The sequence below is a fragment of the Neltuma alba genome, unplaced genomic scaffold (assembly GCF_004799145.2).
Source record: "Neltuma alba isolate B1F8T4 unplaced genomic scaffold, ASM479914v2 tig00011424_pilon, whole genome shotgun sequence".
Taxonomy (NCBI): domain Eukaryota; kingdom Viridiplantae; phylum Streptophyta; class Magnoliopsida; order Fabales; family Fabaceae; genus Neltuma; species Neltuma alba.
Genome location: NW_021636108.1, coordinates 42,938 through 68,561, shown reverse-complemented (window position 1 = coordinate 68,561; position 25,624 = coordinate 42,938). Strand labels below are relative to the sequence as shown.

General features: G+C 33.6%; 2 protein-coding genes and 1 pseudogene across 3 annotated transcripts; 1 reads left to right on the top strand and 2 right to left on the bottom strand.

Moving 5' to 3' along the window:
• Positions 1–315: 315 nt before the first annotated feature.
• On the bottom strand, positions 316–21,013 carry LOC114713403 (transcription factor MYBS1). 2 transcript variants are annotated; one of them, XM_028898038.1, is made up of 4 exons: positions 21,003–21,013; positions 15,671–15,676; positions 1,243–1,659; positions 316–1,064 (listed from the first exon to the last, which is right to left on the bottom strand). In XM_028898038.1, the coding sequence occupies exons 3-4, from the start codon at positions 1,605–1,607 to the stop codon at positions 593–595; spliced, it is 837 nt and encodes a 278-aa protein (XP_028753871.1). In that variant the 5' UTR covers positions 1,608–1,659; positions 15,671–15,676; positions 21,003–21,013; the 3' UTR covers positions 316–592. The 2 variants fall into 2 exon arrangements, with proteins under 2 accessions (XP_028753871.1, XP_028753870.1); XM_028898037.1 differs by lacking the exons at positions 15,671–15,676; positions 21,003–21,013 and having other exon boundaries at positions 1,243–1,859.
• On the bottom strand, positions 4,039–18,933 carry LOC114713396 (protein DENND6A-like; annotated as a pseudogene).
• LOC114713395 (transcription factor TCP18-like) lies at positions 20,850–21,629 on the top strand (the record flags this gene model as incomplete). The annotated part of the gene is made up of 1 exon (XM_028898026.1): positions 20,850–21,629. A coding segment is annotated over exon 1 (780 nt), but the record flags the coding sequence as incomplete, so codon positions are not given.
• Positions 21,630–25,624: the final 3,995 nt, after the last annotated feature.

Here is a 25,624-nt window from a genome sequence, read left to right as displayed (position 1 = left end):
ATTCAAGAATTAGAGATGCGCATAGGTATGTCAAGATAGTCGACTATCATAACTTGTGTCCGACATTGCTTACAGATATTTTCACATCGAATTGACTTATTGTCTCCAAAGATTCTGTCGTGTAGTTCCGGGAAAGGTTTGTGACTGTTAGTGCAAATGCGTTGAGGATAGTTGTATTTTTTAAGCACAAGAAGTTTTTTCCCCCTAATCAAACTGTCCATCACGCACAAGAAATCGCTATGAAGCTTAAGTGCCCATGTTAAGCCCGGAAACAAACAAGTTCACTTGGTTCGATTCATAGCGATTTCTTGTGCGTGGTGTTTACAATGAAATTATTGCCATAACCATGTACACCAGGACACATTCTTCCAGTATAACAGGGGAAGGGGCAAAACACCCAAAAGGGAAAAAGAACAGAGTCTACTGTTTGTAAACTCTCCAACAGTACTAGGGATTTTAAAAAAATTCTTTGCCAGAAAGTACACCAGAGTAAAATTTAAATTACAACAGTCATTAGATTCATTCCACATAAAATGAGCAGCTGCTTCTCTCCAGAATGCATACTGAAACTAACCAGAAATCCAAAAACTAATCATCTGTGCATTGTTGGAGATGCCATTGGGTAAGCCATTGGAACAACATAAGGAGGATGAGGATGAGGTCCGGGAGGCATCATCACAGGGGTCCCTACAGCAGAAGCCATATGACTTGGAGGAGCAGCAACAGGGTGCCCTACTGGTGCTCCATACATGCCAATTCCAGCAGGTATATGAGGTTGATGAGGCCTATGCTTCATAGATTGTGCCACACCCATTGTGCTTGATGGGTTTGTGTTTGCGTGCTGGCCTGTTATTGGCGCCTGGTTAGTTGCCACATCCCCATTGTTCACACTTGTTATGTCATGGATGCTTGACCTTCTCCTATCCCTATTCATGGAGTTCAACCTAATAAAGTACTTCTGTGCGTGGCTTGCCACTTGAGTTGGGGTCCTTGACATCACAAAGTTCCTTGATATGCTCCTCCAATCTCCCTTTCCAAATTTGTCAAGGCCAAGCAGAAATAGCCTGAAACAGAAAAGATTTGAAGACCCATTTACATTGATATGAAGCATGATCGAATTTAAAGTTTAGACACAATATGCTACTCCATCTTTGTGTTTGACATTCAATTTCCAAAGATGTAAGCCTTTGAGTTTTTATGCTGATATCTGAAGAAACTAAGCAATTGTGACTGGGGAAGTACCTATGCTCTTCTTCTGTCCAGGGAATTCCTTTTCGCCTTTCTTGTTCTGAGGATTTTGAGGAGCCTCCTTTACCAGCATGCCCAGATGACTCATGTCCCACCCCGGAAAACCCACTTCTGAAATTACAATTAGATCTTTTATCTGAGGTGGAAGCCTTGGAGGAAGAAGCATGCAATTCCTTACTTGAAGAAGTAGCTTCTTCTCCACCAGTATAGTTTGGAAGTGGAATATGGCCTGCCTCTATTGCACTCACATCTTCTAATAACAATCTGTAATGTTGCTTCAACTCCTCCATGCTTTTGCTGGGAACAGCTGATGCAATCTTCTCCCAGTGTTCTTTTGAGTCCTCTTCAACCCAATGCATTGCGATGGCATTCTCAAACGCTTTTTCTTCTTCATAGCTCCAAACGATTCCACTTGATGATGACATGGTGGGTTCTGGTTGGATTTGCAAATTGTGGGTTCGATTCCAAACTTGGGATGCTGATGATGAAGAAATTGGTGAAAAATTTTGTTGACGATGGGCGTGTGTGCAATACAATCATTTATTCGTTTATTCATTTTTTCAGAGGGTAAATAAATGCATTATTTGTTATGTGGAATTGTCTCTATGGGACAAAGAAGAAGGGGTGCGCAGGATAAGGGAGAGAGAAAGGAGAATCAGTGTGTAGGATAAGATGTATAGTGGAATCAAACAGTCAATTTTCAGGGAGGACCACTCCCTGTAATTGAAGGGATGGGCTATTTGTCGTTTTCATCCACGTCACTTTCTTCTTTGCCTGCCTATCTTTGTATGAATATTATACCTTCCAATATAAATTCTTACTATATTTAAATTTAGGGTTAATAAAATTTTTTGTTTTTAAAATTTGAGCTCATTTTGATTTTGGTCTTTCAAATTTGAAACTTATAATTTTTGTTCTTGAAAATTAATTTGTCTTAAAACATTACTCTTTGAAGGTGCATTAGTGTTAAAGTTTGCTGAAATATCATCAATGACGTTAAAAATGGTGATGTGGACTCACCAGATAACACCTAGCTGGATTTTATGTAGATAACACAGTGCAGCGTGATGAACAGCTCCTAAAAATGAATAGTAAGGAAGAAAAATCATGAGGCTAAAGAGCTATGTTTTGAGAGCCTCTTTTTTCCCCCCTCCCTCTCTCTTCTATTATCCACATAAGATCCAGTTAGGTGCCATCTGGTGAGTCTATATCACTATTTTAATATTATTTATAACGCTTTAGTAGATTTTAATATTGTTATACGTCCGAGAACTAATGTTTTAAAACAAACTAAATTCTAGGGACTAAAATCATGTGTTTGAAATTTGAAAGACTAAAACTAAAATATGCCCAAATTTCAAGGATGGAAAATTATATTAACCCTTAAATTTATGTTAAAATCTTTTATATTATATGTATTCAATATCTAGTATCCACAATCAATTCTCTTGCACACAGTTTGAGGCTTGTTAATTCTGAGATTTCAGCTTCACAAAACTCTTATTTTATTAGTGAATTGAATGTTTGAGATACAAACAATGATGAAGAGTGTAAAAACGGGTGAGGAAAAAGCTCAAGGAGAATCTTTTTCTTTTAAAAAAAGACCAAAATCACATGGAATTTCGACCATACTAATGAATAGACCACTCCATGATGGTGACTTGCAAGCTAATCACGTTTAGAGGCGGTGATTAAAAGCTAACAAGGCAAAAACCTTCTGGTGCTTCCGACAGCAATTAAAGTTTTCTTGTCAGGTTTGAAATTTTCTAAATGTCTGAGAAATAATCGGATTTATAATTGTGGTTGCTTTTTGTTCATATATTAAGTGAATCAATGGGTGGAAGAGAATGTGAAATTCTTGGGTATGTGAATGGAAATGTATTGTTTGCCCCTTCAATCCATAATACCAAAATTGCCCCAAAAGATATTCGAATTCCAACAAAACTCTCAATAGAAGTCTCTGTGTGCGCGCGTGCATATATTTCTCTTTCCAAAACAAAACCAGAGACGTGGCCAATTCTCGTTTTCTAATTCCAGATAATATGAACCACATTTATTAGGCTGTCATCTTTATAAACAAATCTATTCACATTTTCATCCTCTGTTATACTGTACCTTAGACCGTAAATCAACAAATGGCATTTTCCACAAGTTATTAAATAAACGATTTTTTTTTAAATTTATACATCTTTTCACCTTTTCAATATTTTATATACGTTTCAATAGAATTATGATATAAAAAAAAATGAATGCGATTTTCTGAAAACTTTTCAAGTTATTATCCCATGTATTGCACAAGCTACTGGGGAAAAAGATATCTACTCACACACACACACGCACTATCTTAGTGATTGACTAAGGATGACTTATTATATATATATATATATATATATATATATATATATAACTCTACCTATTTTCTGAGTACAATAAGATAAACACATCATAACCTGAAATACTGATTTAATGATCCTATTAATACCTCTATTGTGTCTCTCTTTATCTCACTAACAGATTTCTATATGATGCAATAAATTCATTTTATGTGCGGACAGTCGTTTATTTTCTAATGGGGTCAAAGGAACTCAAAGCACTTCCTTCAAGCCTAAGTTGGAGCATGCTAGATCGAATGAAAAACAAGGTAGCTAGAGTAAATGGTAGGTTTACCTGAAGAAAACATGGCACAATTTCATCTTATTACCCCAGGGTTCATAATTTAAAACCCTGATATGTTCGAGTATCCACGTCAAATGCTTATTTCTTAAACTTAAAGGACCCTAAGATAGCAAGTTACTTTACTTGTACTTCTAGAAGGAGATGTGTCTCTGTAGGATCAATAGAGTCCACAATTTCCAACTCAGACGTTTTAGGGATAAGCCCTTGCATGTCAGATTTCACTTTTGCATCCCTCCGCAATCTGTCTTGTTCTTGTTCAGCTGCAGCACGCCTACTCTGAAATCATGTCATAAAGTTGGGTCCTTTCAGGAACCGCCTGATAAATATATTCAATCGTAATTAGGTTTAAGGTTTGTAAAACATTAAGTAAATCAAACAGCAATCAAATTAGCACAGAACTACAAATTGAAGGCTAAGTCAAAAAGTAAAATACATATGTATGAAGAGGTAAGTGGGAGAAGGGCGCCATCACAAATATGACAAGTTACCTATACAAGGCAAGCCAGTCTGATGCTATCCGCTTTAATAAGAACTTCCCTGGACTTTCTTGCCGATAATTTTGCACGTAGCTTATCAACACTAATTTGAGGAAGAGAAGGTGGGTTGAGACATGGAGAAGATCCTTCTAGTTGTGTTGTAGGAGGTGTTTAGACAGCATCAAAAATATTTTTTAAAAGCATTTTTTTTTATAAAACGGAATAAACTCCTCCACATATCTACTTTATATATTGTAAAATTATTTTTAAATAATAGTTTGATTTCCATCCAACCATCCTTGAAGCCAATTAGTAGTTAGTTCCAAGAAATGCCTTTGTAACATCTCATCGTTAACAACTGACATTGACTTCCCAGCTGTTGGTGACATCCCAGCATCTATGAGCCTATTTAAGATAGAGCTATCCGGCACGGTCATGGCAGAATAAGCACTCCGAATGGCTTCCTTATGTTCTTTCATGAGACAAGGAGCACCGTCTCTCTGCAACTTAACTGCGCCGAATAAACTTCAAGGAGGAAACTTCTGGAATGCTGTGACGGCCCCATACCATCAGGTCTACCAGATAGTCTGCCCGTGGAAGAAGATCTAGTTGAGAATGAAAACCTGCTTGATTTGGGTGGGCTTCCCACTGAGATAACGTGGGGGTAGTTAGGGAGAGTTTTGAGGAAGAAAATGATAGCCACACTTGAGATCACTGGGGAAAAGTCTCATCTTCTTTAAGTGAGTTTAAATGTGCAAACAAAGGGCCGTGGATTGTAAAATAAGGCCGAAAGTCAACACTACAGAGTAATGGTGCAACTAAACACACAAGACTGGCAATGGCCTCAAACACTGGGGAGGCGTGGGAGCAATGATCAGAATGAGTTCACCAATAGGTGACAACTCCCATAACAACCAAAGCCGCAACAAAAGGCCTTTGAATGTACCAAAAACATCTGACTCATGAAAAAGACCCTGCGGGATATATTTATTATTTGGAAGAAAAGGCGCCAAAGAAGACTTGTCCTCTGAAGGTACACCACTTTCCATGGGCAGGCAACGAGCAGGAGTCAAGCTCACTTTAAGAGTTTCGTTCCCTATCGGAAGATCCATTAACTTACCAGGGACAAGAGTGGACCAAGTTGAAACGTAAGCAACATGCTCCAGAGCTTTATTACCCTTGTCAAAATACAAGGGACCTACGATCTGTAACAAAGGTCTGAAGACACTAGAACAGGGATTATGGGACATATTGCGACAGACTTCTACTCTACTCCTCGTTTTAGCCTCTCTCATTATGTCTCTGTCTACTAAAGACATAGCCATACATGCGTCTAGAACAGTGGCACGATTATCACGCCAGTATGAGATACTTGGGGCCTATGAAATCTGAAAAAGAAAATACAATCAGGGATGCCCGAGTCGTTTCTGTGCTGGGTAACAGAATCAGGAAATGAACGACAGCGATTTCAAGCTCATCATCATGCGTAAGACAGCCAAGTGGATAACAGTCTTCACGGAGTTGGCCTTGATGAAGATCAAACCTCACGGCACAAACGGCAAAAAACCCATCTTTGAAAAGAATCCGTGTCAGCACTTGAAGTTGAACTTAGTTCTGTTTGGACTGTAAAAGAACGAGACCCACTCACATCTGAAAAGAAAAGCAGAAAAAGTTAATAGGAGCTTTGGTTTATCAGAATTCCATCTGCATCATCTGAGACCCCAAAGTAAGGCAGAAGAGAATGTTTCAACTTCCAGACTTGTTTCTCTAAAACGCTGTAACTACTGGAACTCCACTTCAGATAACATTGCCCAACTACTTGATTCCCTTCAGCGGAGAACCTAATAAATCACAACACAAACGGTTATGCAAGATACATATTTGTCAATACAGTTACTCCATTTTTTCGGTAACGAAAACAATTGAAAAAAGAGCAGCGTATTAGCATTACCAGTCACATCCAAATTTAATTAAGATCCATTAAATGGATTGTTCGCGCGGTGCCTGAGAGCAGGAAGTTACAAAAACGGGCACATTGTCTCTTTTCCACTAACCAATCCGGATCTGCAGGACTAACGAACCAAACTGATCGAAAACAAAATGAACCTATGCTACAATGAAACCACATCGATGCAATCCAAATGCTCGGAACCAGTAACTATGGCTCCAATGCGCGAAATTTTCTGCAACTGAACGATATGACTATTTGAAGGAGATGGAAGTGAATGATGACAAATTGATCGTTTTAAAAGCTGACGTTAAAGAGGCAGCGAGCCCCAGCATTCAGTTTGGGCATGGGTCATGATACATAGTGGGCTTTCGATGGCCCAAGTGATTTGGATCGAGGCCCAGATCATATATACAGGGGAAATAATAATTAAGGACCTTGGGAAAAGGTTAATATTAAATTATGACTTTTTAAATATTTTAGAGCTCAAATATGCAAAAAAAGGAGTATTGAATTTGAGAACTTAAGTTGTGATGAGATCCTGATTTGATATTAACCTCCTTTATGAGGTTTTCAATTGTCATTCCCCCAAGAATATAATTTTGATTTTTCCCATATTCAAAAAAGTGCGTAATTAGAAAAGTGCTGTGTGTAGTCTTTTTCTTTTTCCTTTTTTTTTTTCTGACCAGCGCTGTGTGTAGTCTTGGAAGCTTTAAAATATTTCAAAAGCATTAAGAGGCATAGATATGTTAAATTCCTGCTTTTATTTGTTTTTTTGCTAGCTCCTGCTTTTATTTTAGATATGTATTACTGGGAATCATAATATTTATCTGAGATAACGTCCTTTTAATTAAGTTGTCTCATCGAATGAGATTTTTCTCGTAGAAACAAATCAACATCCAAAGCACTTCTATTAGTCAACAAAAATTTTAGATGACAAAACAAACAAGAGCTAAAAAAGGGTATTTGTGTCTTTAACATTAAAAAAATGTATTTAATTAACAATAATTTAATATTTCAAGGAAATGAAAAAGTGAAATAAGCAAACAAGTGATCAAACTTCTTTGTAACTTACGCAGGATGTCAAAATCAAAACAATGAAGCTCTATTAAAATACTATCATTCGTTTATTGTGCTTTTTGTGGAATAGAGTATTAATTGTATGTTATGTTTAAAATTTTTGAAATATATTTCAAAACCCTCTCCTGAAATGGGGGAAAAGGGGGTGGTAAAAATTCATCCACACACACAGTACCAAGTTTAATTTTAATTATTATGGTTAAAACACTGTAGTAAAAATTTTAAAAATATTTTGGTATTTACTATGTTTAGCCGCAACCTATCACTTTCTTTAATGAGACTACTTTTGAATAAACCAATAACTTTCCAAAAGCTTCAAAAATACTCCCTCCAGTTTTAAACACATGACAACTTTCAGAAGCCTTATTTGGTTCAGAATATAGGGCCACATATAGTGTTCACTTTTTTTTCCCTTCAATTCTACCCTACTCTCATTTATTGGTAGTTTGAATTTAGAATTTTATTTGTTCTACGTCATTTTCAAAACAAAACTCAACTATGGTGGTCATTTCTTGCACTGAATAGCAAATCGGAAAGATTGACATTTTTTACAAGATTAAAACGTAAATTAGTTAGTCTTGTCATGAATTTAGGGCTAAAGAAAGTAATTTCTTAAGCATTAGCGGCGGTTTATTTACTTACGTTCAATAGAAGTCTAGTGTGTTAAGTTCTAAAGATATTTTTAAATGGAAAAACTTAGATTAAATTTCTTATGTCTGTTATGTCAAATTCTTTAATCATACATAATAATTTGTCATTTTTTATTTTTTATGAATTTATAATTAAATATTTTTAAATAGTAATATTTTTAAAATAAAGCTATTGATAAACTTGATATAATAAATGTAAAAAATTTAATATAAGTATTGCGTTTTTTAAATTATCCATCAACAAGGTTGCGTCATTGCGTGCTATGTTAAAAGAGAGGCTTCTGAAAATCACATTTTCCTTGCCAACTCACATTTTTGTAGATTAACTTACTGACTAGATCCTTCTTTGCTATATGAATCCCCTACGTCGCAATAGTGATAAAAGAAACTACTTTTGTGATATAGTACTCAGTATTCTTAATACATACTTAATACAAGAGCTGATTAATTAATATAAAAAATTAATGAAATTAAATAAATTACTTTAAAATATTTCTATTTATCATTTTTTTCAAACAATATGCTTGACTTGTAAATTGATATATTACCTCTAATACTTTTCTGGTCCTTAATATAAGACCTAATTGTTGAATTGGTTTTAGTCTTAAATATAAGACCTATTTTTCATATTAATCAATTTTCTCTAAACTACCCCTATGGATACTCCCTTAACCATAATCAAGTAGAAGAGAGAAAGGGGTATTAAGAAATATGATTATGGTGTTCTAGAAAAAACGTGTCATATTTTTTATAATTAACTAGCTTACCTAACGTTTTTAATCTAATCAAATTAGTTAAATAGGTCTTATATTAAGGACCGAAGGAGTCTTTGACATGAGAGCTAGTTGAGTAATTTGAGTAGATTAAGAAAGTTAGTTAAGTTAATTATTAGTAATAAATAGGTGTTGTTTTTTCTAAAATACCTTTGTTAATCATATGTATTAGTTAGAACTACCTTTTAATAGAACATTTAACATGTGAACTATTACAAGGACTAACTTGAAAAATTGATAAATATGAGAGGTAAAATATATTAGGGTCTTGTATTTAGAATTAAATTGAATATCAAACTAGCTCTTATATTAAAGATCAAAAGTAGTATAATCCTATAACACACATAAGTATATTTCGAAGAGATCATATAACATATGTTATATGTAAGCCATTTATTTAGTTTTTTTAATCCTTTCAAATTAGCCAATCAAGACTTATATTAATAACTGGGGGTAGTAGTTCTTCATCTTAAACTATACACACAAAAAACATGGTTTGAAACTGCAAAGACTAAAATTAAATTTGATCGGTAAAATTGTAAGAAATAACAATATTATTTATATATATAGCTATTATAGGTTCTAGATTTATCTTCATTTTAGCATGTCACACTTGAGCATATCATGGTATAAAAAGGGGCAGTACAGATGTAAATTCCTTTTTTACCAGTTGATGGGTGTAGATGGAACAGAATGATCTGTGTATGTGTTGGCAAATGTAAAGCTATGCTTTAATTTTACACACTCAATTGGTGAATGTCATTTCCTATAGCATCTTGTCCGTAAGCAAGTAAATCATGTAATTAATAATGATCCCTCCCCTAATGCTCATCTTAATGCAGCTATCTTTCTTTCTGTCACCTCCACCACTCCTACCCTTTTTCTTATCTTCTGTACATGGTTCATGAACCTGCCATTTCTCTCTATAATTCTATATCCATCCATCCATTTTACAGCTATATTTGCACTATATCTGAATAGTTCTCATCCATATGCAAGATTCTAATTTGAAACTATACTTATTATGATAGGGCCATATAGGTTTTCAACTCTCTCATATGTGAGTACTATTGTTTTTAAATTCTCTGATGGAATCTGAGTCTGTTTTTGTGACGATAGCTGACACAATATAACTGCATATACACTGGTTCCTCTCTTTCTTTTTGAGGGTTCAAAATTAAAAGGAGTCCCAATTATTCACTGTTTGCGAGACTGAGAAAGTTTTCCATTTAATGGAAGACAAGACTGTCAACTTAATCAGGACGACTTAAATAATCGGTTATAAAGTAAATGCACTTGGGGACTAAAAAGCTGCTCAAGTTTTGATTCTACCTGTATACGTTCCTCTATGATTATATGATCCTTGATATAAGTCATTTGTAACACATTTTTACGTACTAAAAATTGATAATTTTTTATTTTTATTTTTTATATTTACAAATCATTCCCACATTTCTGTCTTTTTTCTTTTTTCCAATAAAAATTTAAAAATAAGGATTAAATATACTATAAATTGTTTATATTTATTACCAAAACTTTTTTTCTATAAATGAATTATACATGGCGGTATTGAAAGAATCTGTGGGTAACATTGACGATAAATAGTAAGCATCATGGTGTGTCAGTGACGTTTCTTGACCACGACTTCATTACGCCCTCCCCATATGTCATTTTCCTGCTTTCAGACAAGCATATCATAGATATTATTGGTGTTTTATCAGTTTGAAAAGTATATTATACCATAGAAGGAGTCCTATATATACCTACTGATAGGAGAATAGATATATTATTTTCATGACTGATTGCTAACAAGAGTCAGGTTATTTTAAGTAATTTTTTGTTTTATGGTATAAATATGGAAGAGAAATTTTATCTCAAAAAATATTTAAAAAAAACTTTTTTAGGTGATTACGGGGTTTGCCAAAATAGAATGAAGCACATGTTGAAATTTAAGGAAGCAATAACCATTACCTTGAGTACCGAATATAAAAATTAGTAGTGGAATTTGTTATAGTCCTAAATGTAAGAACTTAATCTATTGTCTTCCAAGTTTACAACCCCCCAAAACTCTCCATATCAATTATACATACTAAAGAGATTTTCCATCAATAAAGTAATGTTCAATGCAAATGATTAAAATATATGTTTGTAGAAAACAAAAAAAAACATACCTATTTTTTTGAGAAATAATTAACTAAAATAAGTTTTTTAACTTGTAAAAGTTGGTTATTTAACCTTTATATTTAGGACTAGAAGAAATAATTTATGTTGTGCTAATAATATCAAATTAGTCAGATTCTTATATCTACGTCACACCAACCAGAAAGGATACAAGTGGGAGGGCATTAAATATAGACCATTCTGTTTTTATACATGTCAAGACATGACCCAAAAGAAGAGTTGTTTCCAAAAACCTCTTATTCATGTTGCAATCTATCATTTTCTCAAGCCTTCTTTTTCAGAAGCATGTGGACAACAGTGAATTCGTGGGGGAGACAATAAGGGGAAAGTCCGATAGGTATCAATTCTGAATAACTCATCACAACGCACTATGGACTTTTTTCTAACATTGATGAAGCTTTCTGTAGCTTGCAACATCTTAAAGTGGATGGCCATCAATACAAGGTATCTATGAACATCACTCGTTCAAAAACAATTTTTGGGATATATCTCAGTTCTCTACTCATAATTTATCAAGCGTATTTTCAAACTGTCTTAATCTGACACATTCACCCAACTATTAATTGATGTGTATTATCTGTAGCGATCAATCTTAATTATATCAATTTTTAAAAGCCTTATTATGTGTACCTTATATGCCAATAACATGTCTAAATAATACTACCTTTGATGCTTAATATAAGAGTTAGTTGACTACAGTTAAGTTAGTTATTTATAACAAATATATATTGTCTTTTCTAAAATATTCTTACTAATCAAGTATATTAGTTAGAACTATTATTACCACAAGCACTACCTTAAAAAAAATGAATAAATATAATATACAAAGTGGATTGGGAGTCATATATTTGAATTAAAATAAAAATCAAACTAATTTTTATATTAATAATCGAAGGTAGTATGTATATTGAGGTAATTCGGACAAAAAGCAATGAGAAGTAACACTAGAATTTGTTGTTCCTTTTTGAGGCTGCGCTTTAAGCTAGACGTAAGAAACCAGTTCGGGGGGAAAAAAAAAACCTACCCATGCGCCACTCTCTTTGTACTACACTAGAATAATGCATCATGAGTTTCATATCCTCTTTCTTGTGAATTTTAAATAATTAGAAAATCTTATATAATACTCCTTCTTGTTTCATTTGAGGGTTTTAATGTGGTGTTGATATAAGGTTTTATTTCTTATTTCCCTCCCATATTAACTTATTCTTTCTCATGATTCCCCTATTTATTACAGCATTTTTATTTTTACTATTACATCTTTTTTGCCAAATTTTTACACATTAAGTTTTAATCATGAACGACAAGGATTTTTTAAATGTTAGAAATTCTCTGCATATTAACTATAAATAACTAAATTGTCTATTTTTTTATTCTTTGAATTAGTTAGTAGAACCTTATATTTATGACCGGTTAATAGATCTGTGTACCATACAGTTCCCAATTCGAGCCCGTTTGGTGCAGCGTCTGAGGAGGCAAAAATTAGCTTATAAATATAATAAGTCAGCTTTTAAATTTAGGAGTGATTTATAATAGTTTTTGGCCAATCTAACTTGTAGGTCAAAACTATCTTTTTAAACATGATTATAAAAACACCTCAAATTTACTTATAACTTACGTAAAAAAAAGTTTTTTGGAATTTAAAAACACTTCTACCCTTTCGTTTATATTGTTCTTATGCTTTCCTCGATGTATTCCTCGTGCTTATCATTCAGTTTTTAGTTATTTATTTTTAATATTTTCTTAAACAAAAATAATTTTTATTTGGGAAAAGCATATCATAGATACCTCTACTTTCTCTCAATTTTTAATTTGGTACCTATGTGTTTTCTCCTCTTAATTAAACATTTAATTTTATTTTTTTAGCAACATTAGCTCTTATAACTTTGTTCTATTGGCACTTTTAGTCTCTATATAAGGATTAATGATGTTAATTGAGCAAAATTAAAGATTTAGTAAAGAACAAAAAAACACATAGGTACCAAATTGAAAATTAAAAAAAAAAATACAGGTACCTCCAATATGGTTTTCTCTTTTTATTTTATAGAGTATATCATCCAATTCATTATGTAATATTATTTGGTTCAAAAATTTTCACATTACTGTGATTTCTAATTTAAATATATTTTATTTATTAAATATAACTTCTTCATATTATAATAATTTAAAATTATTATATTTTGTAAATTCATATTTTTATTTATTTTTTATTATTTAATAAAAGTTATACTTATTTTGGTTATTTTACAAACTAAATTTACTTATTCAATCATAATCCAAACAATTTTTTTACTTTACAAACTATTCCTTTAATCCATAATATAAGACCTATTTAATTAATTTGATTAGATTAAGAAAGTTAGGTAAGTTAGTTAATTATAAAAAATATGATATATTTTTCCTAAAACATTATAATCATCTTTCTTAATATCCTCCATTCCTTTTATACTTGATTATGGCTAAGGGAGTATCTATGAGGTAATTTAAGAAAAATCGATAAATATGATAAATAGGTCTTATATTTAGGATCAAAATCAACTCATTAATTAAGTCCTATATTAAGTTAATCTAATTTAATTTATAAAATTTAATCCAAACATAAATCATATTATCCAATTTAATTTATACACACTTGGAATTTTTTAAAAGTCATATTGAAAATGAGTTTTTTTTTTTTTTATTGCCAGTCTAAAGGGACCGAAGTGGGATGCCAAGAATGCACGTTAAAAGACACTGAACAACGCATGTGACATGTTCTTGAATTTAATGTCGTTTGAGTGATGTTTAGAGCACTTGTCGTTGACTTTGCATCATGAATTAGGATTGAGCACAACAATGGGACCATAAACAAGTCATAAAATACTACCTCCTATTCTAAATATAAGAGCTAATTAATTAATTTAAGTAAATTAAGAAAATAAGTTTAATTAAGTTAAGTTAGTTATTTATAATAAACAGGCATTATTTTTTCTAAAATATCCTTACTAATCAAGTATATTGACTAGAACTACCATTATTAGAAAGACTATTTTGAAAAAAATACATAAATATGAGAGGCAAAATAAATTAGGGTCTTGTATTAAGACTAAAATAAAAGTAAAATAAGCTCTTATATTAAGGATTGGAGGTAGTATTTTAATTTCTAGTAATTAATTACTCACCCCCTTAAACAGTTTGAGATTATGTTGGCCAGAAATTTAATTTCTAGAAAGATGCCTTCATTGAACTTTGTCTACTTGACACATAAATACCAATTTATGCGCATCTAGTAGCCTTTGTCCTTGGAATTCACCCGTACATGACATATCACGGCCAACAAGCTCAAAAACTATCCTTGGTTTCTAATATAGTAAGAGTTAGATAACTTATTTATAGATATTAGAAAAATTAATTATATTTATTATTTATAATAAATATGTATTAAACTTTTTAAATTATTTTTTTAATCACGTGTATTGGAAGTTTGAAACTAACTCTAGGTAGAAACTTTTTTAATATATGTCATTAATAGAGATATTTTGAGAGGAAAAATTATAAATTTGGGAAGTAAAATAGATTGATACCTTATATTTATGATTAAATCCAACATTTAATTAGTTTTTATAGCAAAAATCAGAAGTAGTACTATATATTTGAAAAACCAAAGATGACAATTATTGTTTGCCGTTAAAAAACTAGTCCAAACTATAAAATATAAATCCACGTAGTTTATATAAATAATATGAATTTATAAGAAAAGAGACTTCAACAAACCTTTAACTGGTTGTTAAATCTGGATAACTTCAATAACTATATTGCATCGAATTCTTTTTTTATGCATTTAGTTAACACTTACTCCAATTCTCCAAAATTGATGTTTTCACTGCACATTAGTCTTTCTTGTATCATTTTACCAATTCCTACATTAGCTCCATATTTTTGTCACTCGTAATGCGTTATAATTATATGTGTTCATTTTGCCTTTTCTTAAAAAAAATGAAATCTTTTTTTCTCTCATTGATTTATGATTTTTATACAAGGCTAATTAACGCGTTTAACTTGCAAGTCATGATGAGATGAATTTTTGAGATTATTAGACCTGCCTATATTTTTTGCCTGATATTAGACCTAGCTATATGACACTCGTATCAGCACTGTTTTATAGCTGATATTTGAAATATACACCTAATCAGATCGAATTGGAAAATCATACAAGAAGTCATTAACATTTTAATCGAAATTTTCCATGGAATTCTGAAATTTATTGCAACATCTCTATATTAACGTTCAAATTAATGAAATTAATTTGGAAATTTATTGATTTATTGTGCGACATTGAACTAATAGATACAAGTTCTTTGCTTGTCGAGTCTGACGCCTTGTAACCCAATGATACTAAATTCTTTTATTTAAGTCTTTCTTATAGGGTTGTGAATACTGAATTGGAACCCTCTATAAATATAATAAGTATGGGAATTATGAGTTGTAACAAAATAATGACTGTGAATTATGACAAAATAAATCTTCTGCTTTTTTTGGGCCAATGATTTTACTCCTCGGCATGTGAGATATTTTGTTGAGTTTATGCTTTTAAAAAAATACTCCTCCGATTCTTAATATAGGACCTAATTCTTGAGTTGGTTTTGGTCCTAAATATAAGACCCATTTCTCATATTTTTTAATTTTCTCTAAATTACCCCTATAGATACTCCTTCAACCATAATCAAGTAGAAGAAGGAGATGAGTATTAAGAAAGATGATTATGGTGTTTTAGGAAAAATGTGTCACTTTTCTTATAATTAACTAATTTATCTAACTTCTTTAATTTAATCAAATTAGTTAAATGAGTCTTAATAAGGATCAGAGGAGTAATAATTAAAACCTACGTCCGCCTTGATTATTTCAGAGTGAATAGGATCAGACTGGACTGGGTCCTTATCCAAACAGAAAAATAAGAAAAGAATTTTCAGAGCATGTGTGACCCCCAAAAAGAAAGTAAGGGAGGGAGCATGTTCATTCTGATGAGAAGGAACAGGGCATGAAAATATGACAGAGGACACAAAGGACGACATTTGAATGATTGATTTGAATGGAGAAGTGCCATCCACACAAAAGATGTTCATTATTGGCCAAATTAAAGCTTATCGTGAGCCCCCATGCTGCAACTCTCTTTGACAACCAAAGAAAATTAACGGAGATGGAGATGGCCATGGGACAACAATAAAATTAGGGAAAGAATTTTTGTTTTTAAATTCTCTCCTTTCTTGGAGATAGGAGACTAACTGCCGAGCTGAAGAATAATGTTGGACAGCTGAAGCCAAACTGCAATGATGTTCGCAAGAAGAAAAGAAGCTGGAAAAGTCAATTTTGGCTGCCCAAATTAATAATCCACTTAGTTTTAGGATTTTGAACACGAAAATCTAGGGTTTTGTTTCTTTTTTTTTTTTTCCCTTTTGGTAATAGGGTTCTTGTACCTTTACATTCTAAAAGGATATGTTTCTACAATTTTCCTAAACAAGGGTAAACTCAATGTTACGACGAACTTCCCAGTAGTTACTGTCATATATAAAATGTTGATTGAAGAATAATGTCCCACAGGCAGAACAAAAAGTTGATCAGGAACTACATAACTGAATTAAATTTTTCTTGGCAAAAAAAAAAAAATTAAATTTTTCAAAAACAAGGGTCTATATCAAATCACCCAGAGTTTAATTTGAATGGAAGTGACTTTTGCCTTTTTCTCTAAAAGTAATATTGCAACAAAAGCTTAGGGCAATTCGATGAGTTTCAGCAAGTTGGTGGAAATAATGCGATTCAAATTTTAAAACTGCAACTGTAAAGCTGCTAAGAGAGATCTGAAGGGAAATGAGTGAAATCAAGAAAACAGAAAAGATATAGACAGGAAGGAAAAATAGATAATTCTCTGATGATTTTCCCTTCCTTCGCATGAAAAATATTCTCTCTGATTTTTTTTTAAATTATAAAAACTTAAATAATCTGGGGAAGAACACGTCAAAGCCTGTACCGTAAAATCTATTTTGATTATAGATATATTTTATTTAGAAAGTATTGCCTCGGTAAAAGGATCAACTACTCTATCAGCGTGACTGATCTTGGGCAGCTAGGATAGGTATTAACTATTAAGCAAGCGATAAATCAGTGTGCTACGCCCAAGCAGTTAATTAAAGGGACAGACAAGGCGTCATATCAGAAAAGAAAAGAAAAGAAAAGAATAGTTTTTATTAATTTGATCCCAGAAACAGAAACTGCTTTTTAGATAAAAGAGAAGTGATCATTGTCCAATGCATTCGGTTATTCATCATAATTCTGGTTAAAAGATCAACATTTCAATTATTTCTTTTCTTCAACAAACAGTTCGTGCCAGAATGAGAGTGTAAGGACAAAATTCAGGCAGTGACCTAACACCTGAAACAATACTCAGAAAGACATTACTGTATATTACTTATCAACAGGTTTTAGATATATGAATGGCTTCTTCACCAAATTGATCAAATTTTATTGGTTTTTATTTATGTTCATCTAAACCAAGAACAACATGACAAATAAAAGAGTATGACTTCTTAATTTTAGAATTGAAACCTATTGGGTTGATAGACCAGGAACACAAGTTAGTTAATTTATATGATGATCATTTATTAGCTGGTTCTCAAATAGAAACTGTACGTTTATATATGATGTTGCATCAAAATGGCAAGCTCTGGCCACAGAATCTTTTTTGAACTTTATGAATAAGGTAATGTATAAGACAAATCAAAGGTTTTGCAAGAGGAAGTAAGTTTTATTTCCTGTTTCCAAATGTTCTAGGACAGAATCCTGTATAAATGTATACCCACAGAAACTTGCTGTATATATAGTTTTGAAGCATCAAATCATTGGGCCCTATCTGAACATAGATGTTGTGAAGGGGTTTGCTAGGTTGTGAAAGAAACTTTAGGGGCCATCTAATCAAATCATAACTGGTAAACAAGAGAATATAGATAATAATACAAGTAGATCTTGCTCTTAATTGTCCAAAGCTAATTCAATAATTAGGGCGAAAAATTCCAAAAGATGAGCCAAACAAGTCTGCCTTACAGTATCTACTAACACACAGAAAATGATGGATTAATGTAGTCAAGTTCTGATGTGGGGGAATAAGTGCTGGGAGAAAGATCCAATGACAAAAATTGGACACTTTATTTGTTAACATGTAATGCTTTAATGACTAAGCTTTATGTCTGGCAAGTGCTTATGCGCATGCGTTCAGACACACTAAATATTTTTCAAACCAAAAGCTAAAAGATTAGAACTCACAATTTCTAATAATAATACAGATATGAAAGTTTTTTTTCCCCCTGAAATGCCTTATGTTGAATTTGTCAGGAAAGACTTAAAAATCTGAACATGCATAAGCTATTGGTTCAAGAAAAGTATACAGAAGCTAGAGATAATTTCGGCCTAAAACGGAAAAGCTTGTACTTGTTCCACCAACAGAACGTGCAGCAAAATAATGCTGAAAGAGTGGGCACAAAATTAATTTCTGCACAAAAAAACGCAGATTTTTCTTTTCCAATTTGAGACCCAATGATCAGCTTCTGATAAGAGGGAATTAATTATTGACCCATGAGACAGGAAACTGGTTCATCCCGTTAAACGCACAAATCGAGATGTCTCTGAAAAGCGAGGAGAAACGAGAGAAACAGTGATCTGATATATCTGAGATATAAGGGAACGGGAAGCTAGCTAGCTCGCAATCTCAACCACAAATAGGAGGTTTTCTTTCTTTTCTCTTTTCTGGTACAGAGGAAAATTTAAGGGGAGGAAAAAAACCTATCCATAGAAATGAAAGCACTAGGAGTATAAGCAGGCATGACTATGTAGGGTTTTGGCTTTGTGGTCTCATAATCAAGCACTCTAACACACATGCCCTACAATATTCACCACTGCTTTCTTGTCATAGAGTTATCTCTCCTGCTTGAAAGCAACCCCAGAACGACCCTTGCTTTGCCATATATCATGTGGTCCTTGTAATTATGCCATTCTTGAAGTGCTCGCAAGACTCAGCTATAGCTACAGAGAGAGGGGAAAGTTATTGGTATACTTGTCGATAAAATTAAGTGGGAAGAACGGCATGTATAAATGGAGAGAAAAACACAGATCTGAGAAAGAGGAAAGTTTGTATTAAGTGGGAAGAACGGCATTTATAAATGGAAAGAAGAACTGAGAAAGAGGAAAGTTTGTTAGGTCATACAGGTGCGTGCAGAGGAAGGGCTTTCAAGTGTAAGTGGGACTATCCCGATTTTGAAATAAAACAAGTACAAGGCCGCCATATACAGATTAAGTAATCAGATCTATAAATGCTGTGTGTTCGAATCACAGTCTTTATGATAAATGAAGAAAATAAATATTTAGTCATAATCGACTAGTAGTTAATGTTTCTAATCTAATAATGATAAGCATTTGACCTAACAACACCAGCGAAAAGCAGCACAGCAAGAGCATTTTCGGCCATAAGGTAAAGGGATAAGCTTAGGCACGCATGGGAAGGGAAAACCAACAAGAAGATATTCTCAAATAGACTTTGATGGATGGATCCATAGATAAACAGATAAATAATCGGAACTTCTCTTTTTGGTGAAAATGACGTGGTAAGGAACCCCAGTCAAAGGGAGCATTGCTTCCCATGGCAGGCCTCACAGTGGAAGCCCGTTCGACGGAAATAATTATTGCACCTTTATCTCTCCTCTTTAGGGCTGGGTAGGGACACGTGTAGGTAAACAGTGGACAGATTCGACTTTCTTCTACCAGGGAATTGGCTTTTTTTCTTTTCTTTTTTCTTTTCCCCCAAAAAAGAAGGATCGACATCAACTACGGGAATAATAAAGAAGAAGAAGAGGAAAATAAATTTGTGTTATGTGTGTCTTCCCATAAAAAGTCATGGCATGTGACGTCCCACGCCTTCCCATCCAAACCACTCTCTGTGTGCGCGTCTCAGAGAATGAACCGGACAGAGACAGACATGGATGGATGGAACTTTTAAGTCCATGCAAGGTCAATGAGACAGACTAAGCAGCAGAATAAAAACCAGATCAAACAGATAAATACATAAATAAACATTAAAGATGAATTATATATATATATCAAGTGAAATGTGACAGGAATCTAAGTTAGTAAAGAGAGGGGGGAAGGAGATAGAGAAGGTGGGTTTTGAGTTGCGCGTGAAGTGGCGCCTACGGACCACGTGAAGTGGCAAAGATGAGAGGACATTATCTATCCACTGACTTCTCAAATCTCATAATATGGTTCTAAAGAGAGGTTAACTTTTAGCTCGAAAGCTATTAAGAAAAAAGGTGGTTGGATTACGGGCAATAAATTGCCGTTGTTGCGTGGTGGTTCTTTAATCACTCACAACATCTTTACTCTGTGCCTTCTTTCTCTCTCTTTGGCCAAGCTCATCATTCAACCCTCATGCCTGTAAGGTATTATGGTCTGTGCTGTCTTTCTCAAACTTTTGTACGTACTTCGCTTCAAGGAGGCAGTTGTACAACACCTCTCTCTCTCGCACAGCTACACACGAACACATATACGGTGGAGCATCATCATCAGTAGGTAAAAAGAACAGTAAGAATATGGTTGTCTTTCTCAAACTGTATTATCTTGCTTTTATGCAGGTAGAGCGCTGGGGAGCCGTCGAACTAAAAATGAAGTGAAAAGGATGGAATTGCTGCTCTATTGCTCCTTCATAAAACTGAACATGTCGTTCTCAAGCTTTTTCTAGTTTCGCAGCAGAGGCTAGCTAGGGTTATCATCAAGTGCAACAGTCCCAAAGTATCCAACCAACATGTTTCCTTCGAACCCTTTTCCCTTCGACAGCAACCTAAGCTCCACGCAACATAACTTTCCTGCTCCTCCTGCTCCTCTTCCTTTCTCCTTTCTTCACTTCCCTCCGCCTTCCTTTGAAGACAACGAAATCTTCCTCCCTCAACAACCAAACCATCATCATGACCACCTCTTGCTTCATCATCAATCACAACCTCCAGCTGAATCAGGTAGTGCCAGCATGGAGGTTTCGAACAAGAATGAGCAGATCCCGGTAAGGAATAAGAGGATTTGCAAGAGAGATAGGCACAGCAAGATCAAGACGGCTAGAGGGCTAAGAGATCGGAGAATGAGACTTTCTCTGGAAGTAGCCAAGAGATTCTTTGGTCTCCAAGACATCCTAGGCTTTGACAAGGCCAGCAAAACCGTTGAGTGGCTGCTGAATCAGTCAAAGGACGAGATCAAACAGCTAGCAATGGACAAGAATTACAATAATTGCTGTGGGAATGGTGGGGTGAAGAGTGCTTCTTCAACTTCAGAGTGTGAAGGGGTGTCAGGTTTGGACGAGGTGGCGTTAAGCGGGATGAATCAAGAGCAAGAGGGAGAACGTTCCCTACTGGTAAAGAGACGGACAAAAAATGCAAGAAAGAGTGCACTATTGGATCCTCTAGTTGCAAGGGAGTCAAGGGAAAAGGCTAGAGAGAGGGCAAGAGAGAGGACCAAACAGAAGCAGAAGATGAAGATGAAAAGTCGCAAATCATTGCCAGCAGCTGATGACACAACCAACAATAATGGTAACCTCACCCAATTTGGTTCGTGGAATCCGTTTGAAGCAGGAGAAAAGGTGAATAATCCCTCCTTGGAGGTCATGGCTGAGGCTGCTGAAGATGATTCATTGGCAATTAATATGGGCAAATGGAGCCCATCTATGACATTCAACTCATTGAATACTTCGTCTACATTCGTACAAGATGTAAGTTCAAGCTATTACAGCAAATTTTGCACCCACAAAAAAAGTACATAAACATTATGCATCCACATCCCAAACAAAGTGCATCGATACTGCCGTATCAAATTTGCAGAATTTCAGCTATTATGGCTATCATAACAATAAATTTTCATGTAATTACTGTTGAATATGGTGGTCTTAACATGTAGCATCATATCGACAAACATGCATCACCGAAACAGATTAAAGCATACCTCTATTACCATTTCTAATAGCTCCATCAAATTGTTTGCAGCATCATCAATTTGCGGAATTTCAGTCCTTTGCAAAACTTTGGGAGGCGTACAACAACCACATGATCTAACGTACGATATATTGGTTCATCTCCTTGCATCTTTGATGTGTCAATTGATCAATATTTAAAATGCAAACATGATGTGTTTTCTTTAATTGCTTTCCTTTTGGCATGTAAGGTAATAAGGCTTCTTCCATTTGCTAGCTTCTGGAAAACAATCTGGTAAATGATTGTGTGTCATCCCTCTGTGTAATTAATAATGTAACTTTTAGTTTCTTGTCCCTGCTCTGACCCATCATATATGTTTAGTGACACGTATTGTTCAAAATCTTCGAGTATTAGCAATATAGAGAGATTTCTCAAAATAGTTATGCTTCTATTAAGTCATACTTGTGTTGCTGACACGCTTCAGATGACATCTTTCTACATTAATGTCGATTTTTTAAAAGTTGGATTATCCCTTGGAAAATGATTAGGGTTAATCTGATGTATATATGCATGTTTTGTTGTCTCTGGATAACCTCTTAAGCGTATTCCAATGTGCGATTAACTCTGCTTGATTATATTTATAGAAGTGATAGAATGGACACATATCCACTATACGTACCACTATACTTATGTCGACTTCTCGTTTTAAATTTTCAAAATATGAATGATCAGCTTACCGGAACATGCAGATTCAAGAAGATAAATAAAACCAAAGCATGCGGAGGATGTATATTGAATAATGATATATATATATATATATATATATCAAATCTGAAGCTTCAGCCACATATTGACATGGATAATTATTAAACCCATGAGCGTTGGAGGAACCAAAAGTTCCAGTGGAAAAAAAAGGATGTGTTTAGACTAGAGCAATGGATTATAGGGTTGTTAAGAACAACTTAGTAGGAAGGGTATCAGTTCATATCATCAAGGTGTAAACATTTGGTTGCAAAACTTCATTTAGATTCTAGGAAATACTCATCCCTCCCCTTCCAGACTAAATTTCTAGAATGAAACAGTTTACTTATTCGCTAGGCTTTTTTATAATAAATCTTATTTCCTCACAGTTTACACCTTGTAAAGGTAGTGTCCTTGTTATATAAACTGAAGTCTAATGCAGACTTACCTATCTGTAGGATTGTGACGAACATGTGAAGGTCTTCCTAGTTTTTTCTTGGGATGGGTTAGCATTTGCTTAGCTAGTCCATCAATTATTTACACTCCTAAAGATCCACTTCTAATTCTTAGCTACAATAAAGAATATAGATGCTGAGCATGTCTTTCATGAGAAAAGACGCAGACAGCAGGTCTCTAATGAGAACACTTCTTCCCCATAGAATAAAGATTCCTACATCAAGATAATTTTTATTTGCCGCATGCATGTATGAGCTTTGGAGCCAACATGCCTTCTTTATTCATATAATATTTCTCTTCATTGGTTCGAAATAATCTTTTTATAATTATCTTCTCAGACAGTATCCATGAAGTTTCAATGAAAAAGTATACTTGAAAACATTGAATATGATGAGTAAATGCTAAATAAAACTCATCGAGTTGTTTATGCATGAAGGAGCAGTGAAATTTATACAATCGCTCTGCCATATTTTCCCTAACTACATTAAAAAAATTTGCATGTGATCAAAACTTTGGATTTAATATTAGCAAAGACGGCATTTTAAATGCCTAGGCACGTTGAAATACCAAAACAGACAAGTATTTTTAAAAATTCACAAAAGAAAAAAAAAAAACATCCAAGTTAACACTTTTTATGAGTTGCAGGGACTATAAACCAACTTAAATACTCTTTTTCTGTACTGAAAAGCTCGAAAGACAAATTTTTATTAATAGAAGGAATAACGAAGAAGTTTATAAACAAAGCAAATAGTTTTAATAGCTATGGGATGCATTACTTGGTAAGATAAATTTTTCCATTCTGATGAAGCTTTTGGGCATATTAGTACTGGCCAATTTTATTTTTTTCGAGCATCGGATATGACTAATCATAAAGCTTATTTTATTTTTGTGATAAAATTATGAAATAAATATTAAATGAGTAAATGATACGCAAATTATCCTGAATTAATTAGGTTATAGAACTATAAAGAAATTGCAAAGGAAAGGAAAAGATATTCCCTCGGTTAATAAAATTGGTTTAGAGACAAAGCAAGGATTCCAATCGTTTGGTGGAAAGCTGCTTTAATTTAAGGAAGCTCTGGATGTTATTTTATGAGCGCTCATCAAGCAGTCATGCTTAATTAAGCTTATAGCAGAGCCTAGAATTAACTAGGGATAGGTAGTCTGTGCTTCTTTTTGGTGCAACCGGTCCTTAATATAAGATCTAGTTAACTAATTTAAAAAAAAATTAAGAAAATTAGTTAAGTTAGATATTTGCAATAAATAGATATTATCTTTCTTAAAATATTTTTGTTAATCATGTAAATTAGCTAAAATTACTATTTGATGAAACATTTAATATGTGCAACTACTATAAGAACTATTTTGAAAAAAAAATAGATAAATATGAAAAACAAAGTGGATTGAGGTCTTATATTTAAGACCAAATTAAAAGTTAAAATAGTTTTTATATTAAGAATCGGAGATAATATTGGGAAAAGTATATTACTTTATCATCCTTTGCTTTCCCAAGCTAAGGTGTCGTTTTTATTTTAGCTCTTTTTTTCCTATATATTTTTTCTGGCAACCAAATATAAAATATACCCATCCCTTCATATATACCATATCAAATATAGAATATGAGTTATAAAATCGAATCGTATCAAACCAAATGTTAGAGCTACTGAGTTAGAACAACCTCCTACAAAGTTAACTATACACCTTGAGACATTTAGCGGAGAATTTCTCACATTCAACTTTCAACGAGTATTTTGGCGGGAAACCAAAAACTTTCAACTAGTATAAGTACTCAAATGTCATGCATTGGCTATATCTTGTCATTACAGAGCAATTCTCCCTCTAGTTAATTATCAGAAGTTTTCTTTCATCAAAACCTTAGAAAACGATCATATAAACAAAATAGCTGACCATTCCATGTTGCAAACAAAAATCCTTCATATTGTCATAAAAGAGAGGTAACGCATGCATTCTAAGATAGGACCTCTTCAATGTGATGCTGACAAACTATGTCCACCAAGTATATGATGACCACTACGGCCAACGTAAGGTCTAGAACTCACTATTTGGTACTGTAAGAGCCTCATATTACTTCTAAATCAAGATAAAGACAAAGAAGACTGAACAAATAGGATCATTTCTGCGCCTCAACATGTTAAGCTGATCGTGCTTGCTTGCTTGATTCAATGCTATGGTAATGTGTGATTTTAATTAATTGTACGAAAGGTAAAACAAGACTATAGCAGAAATCTGAAAAACCAATTATATTAAGGGAGAAAGTTGGTTTAAACTGGTTCGGTACTTAGGAAATGAAGGGAAAAGTAGACTCACGGTACTTAGAAACACGTGTAGTTGTTTGTAGAAAATGTCTCTCCGACAAGTTGCACTGTCCTCCACCCTCACGTCAGTTTCGTCTTCCTTTCGACCTCCT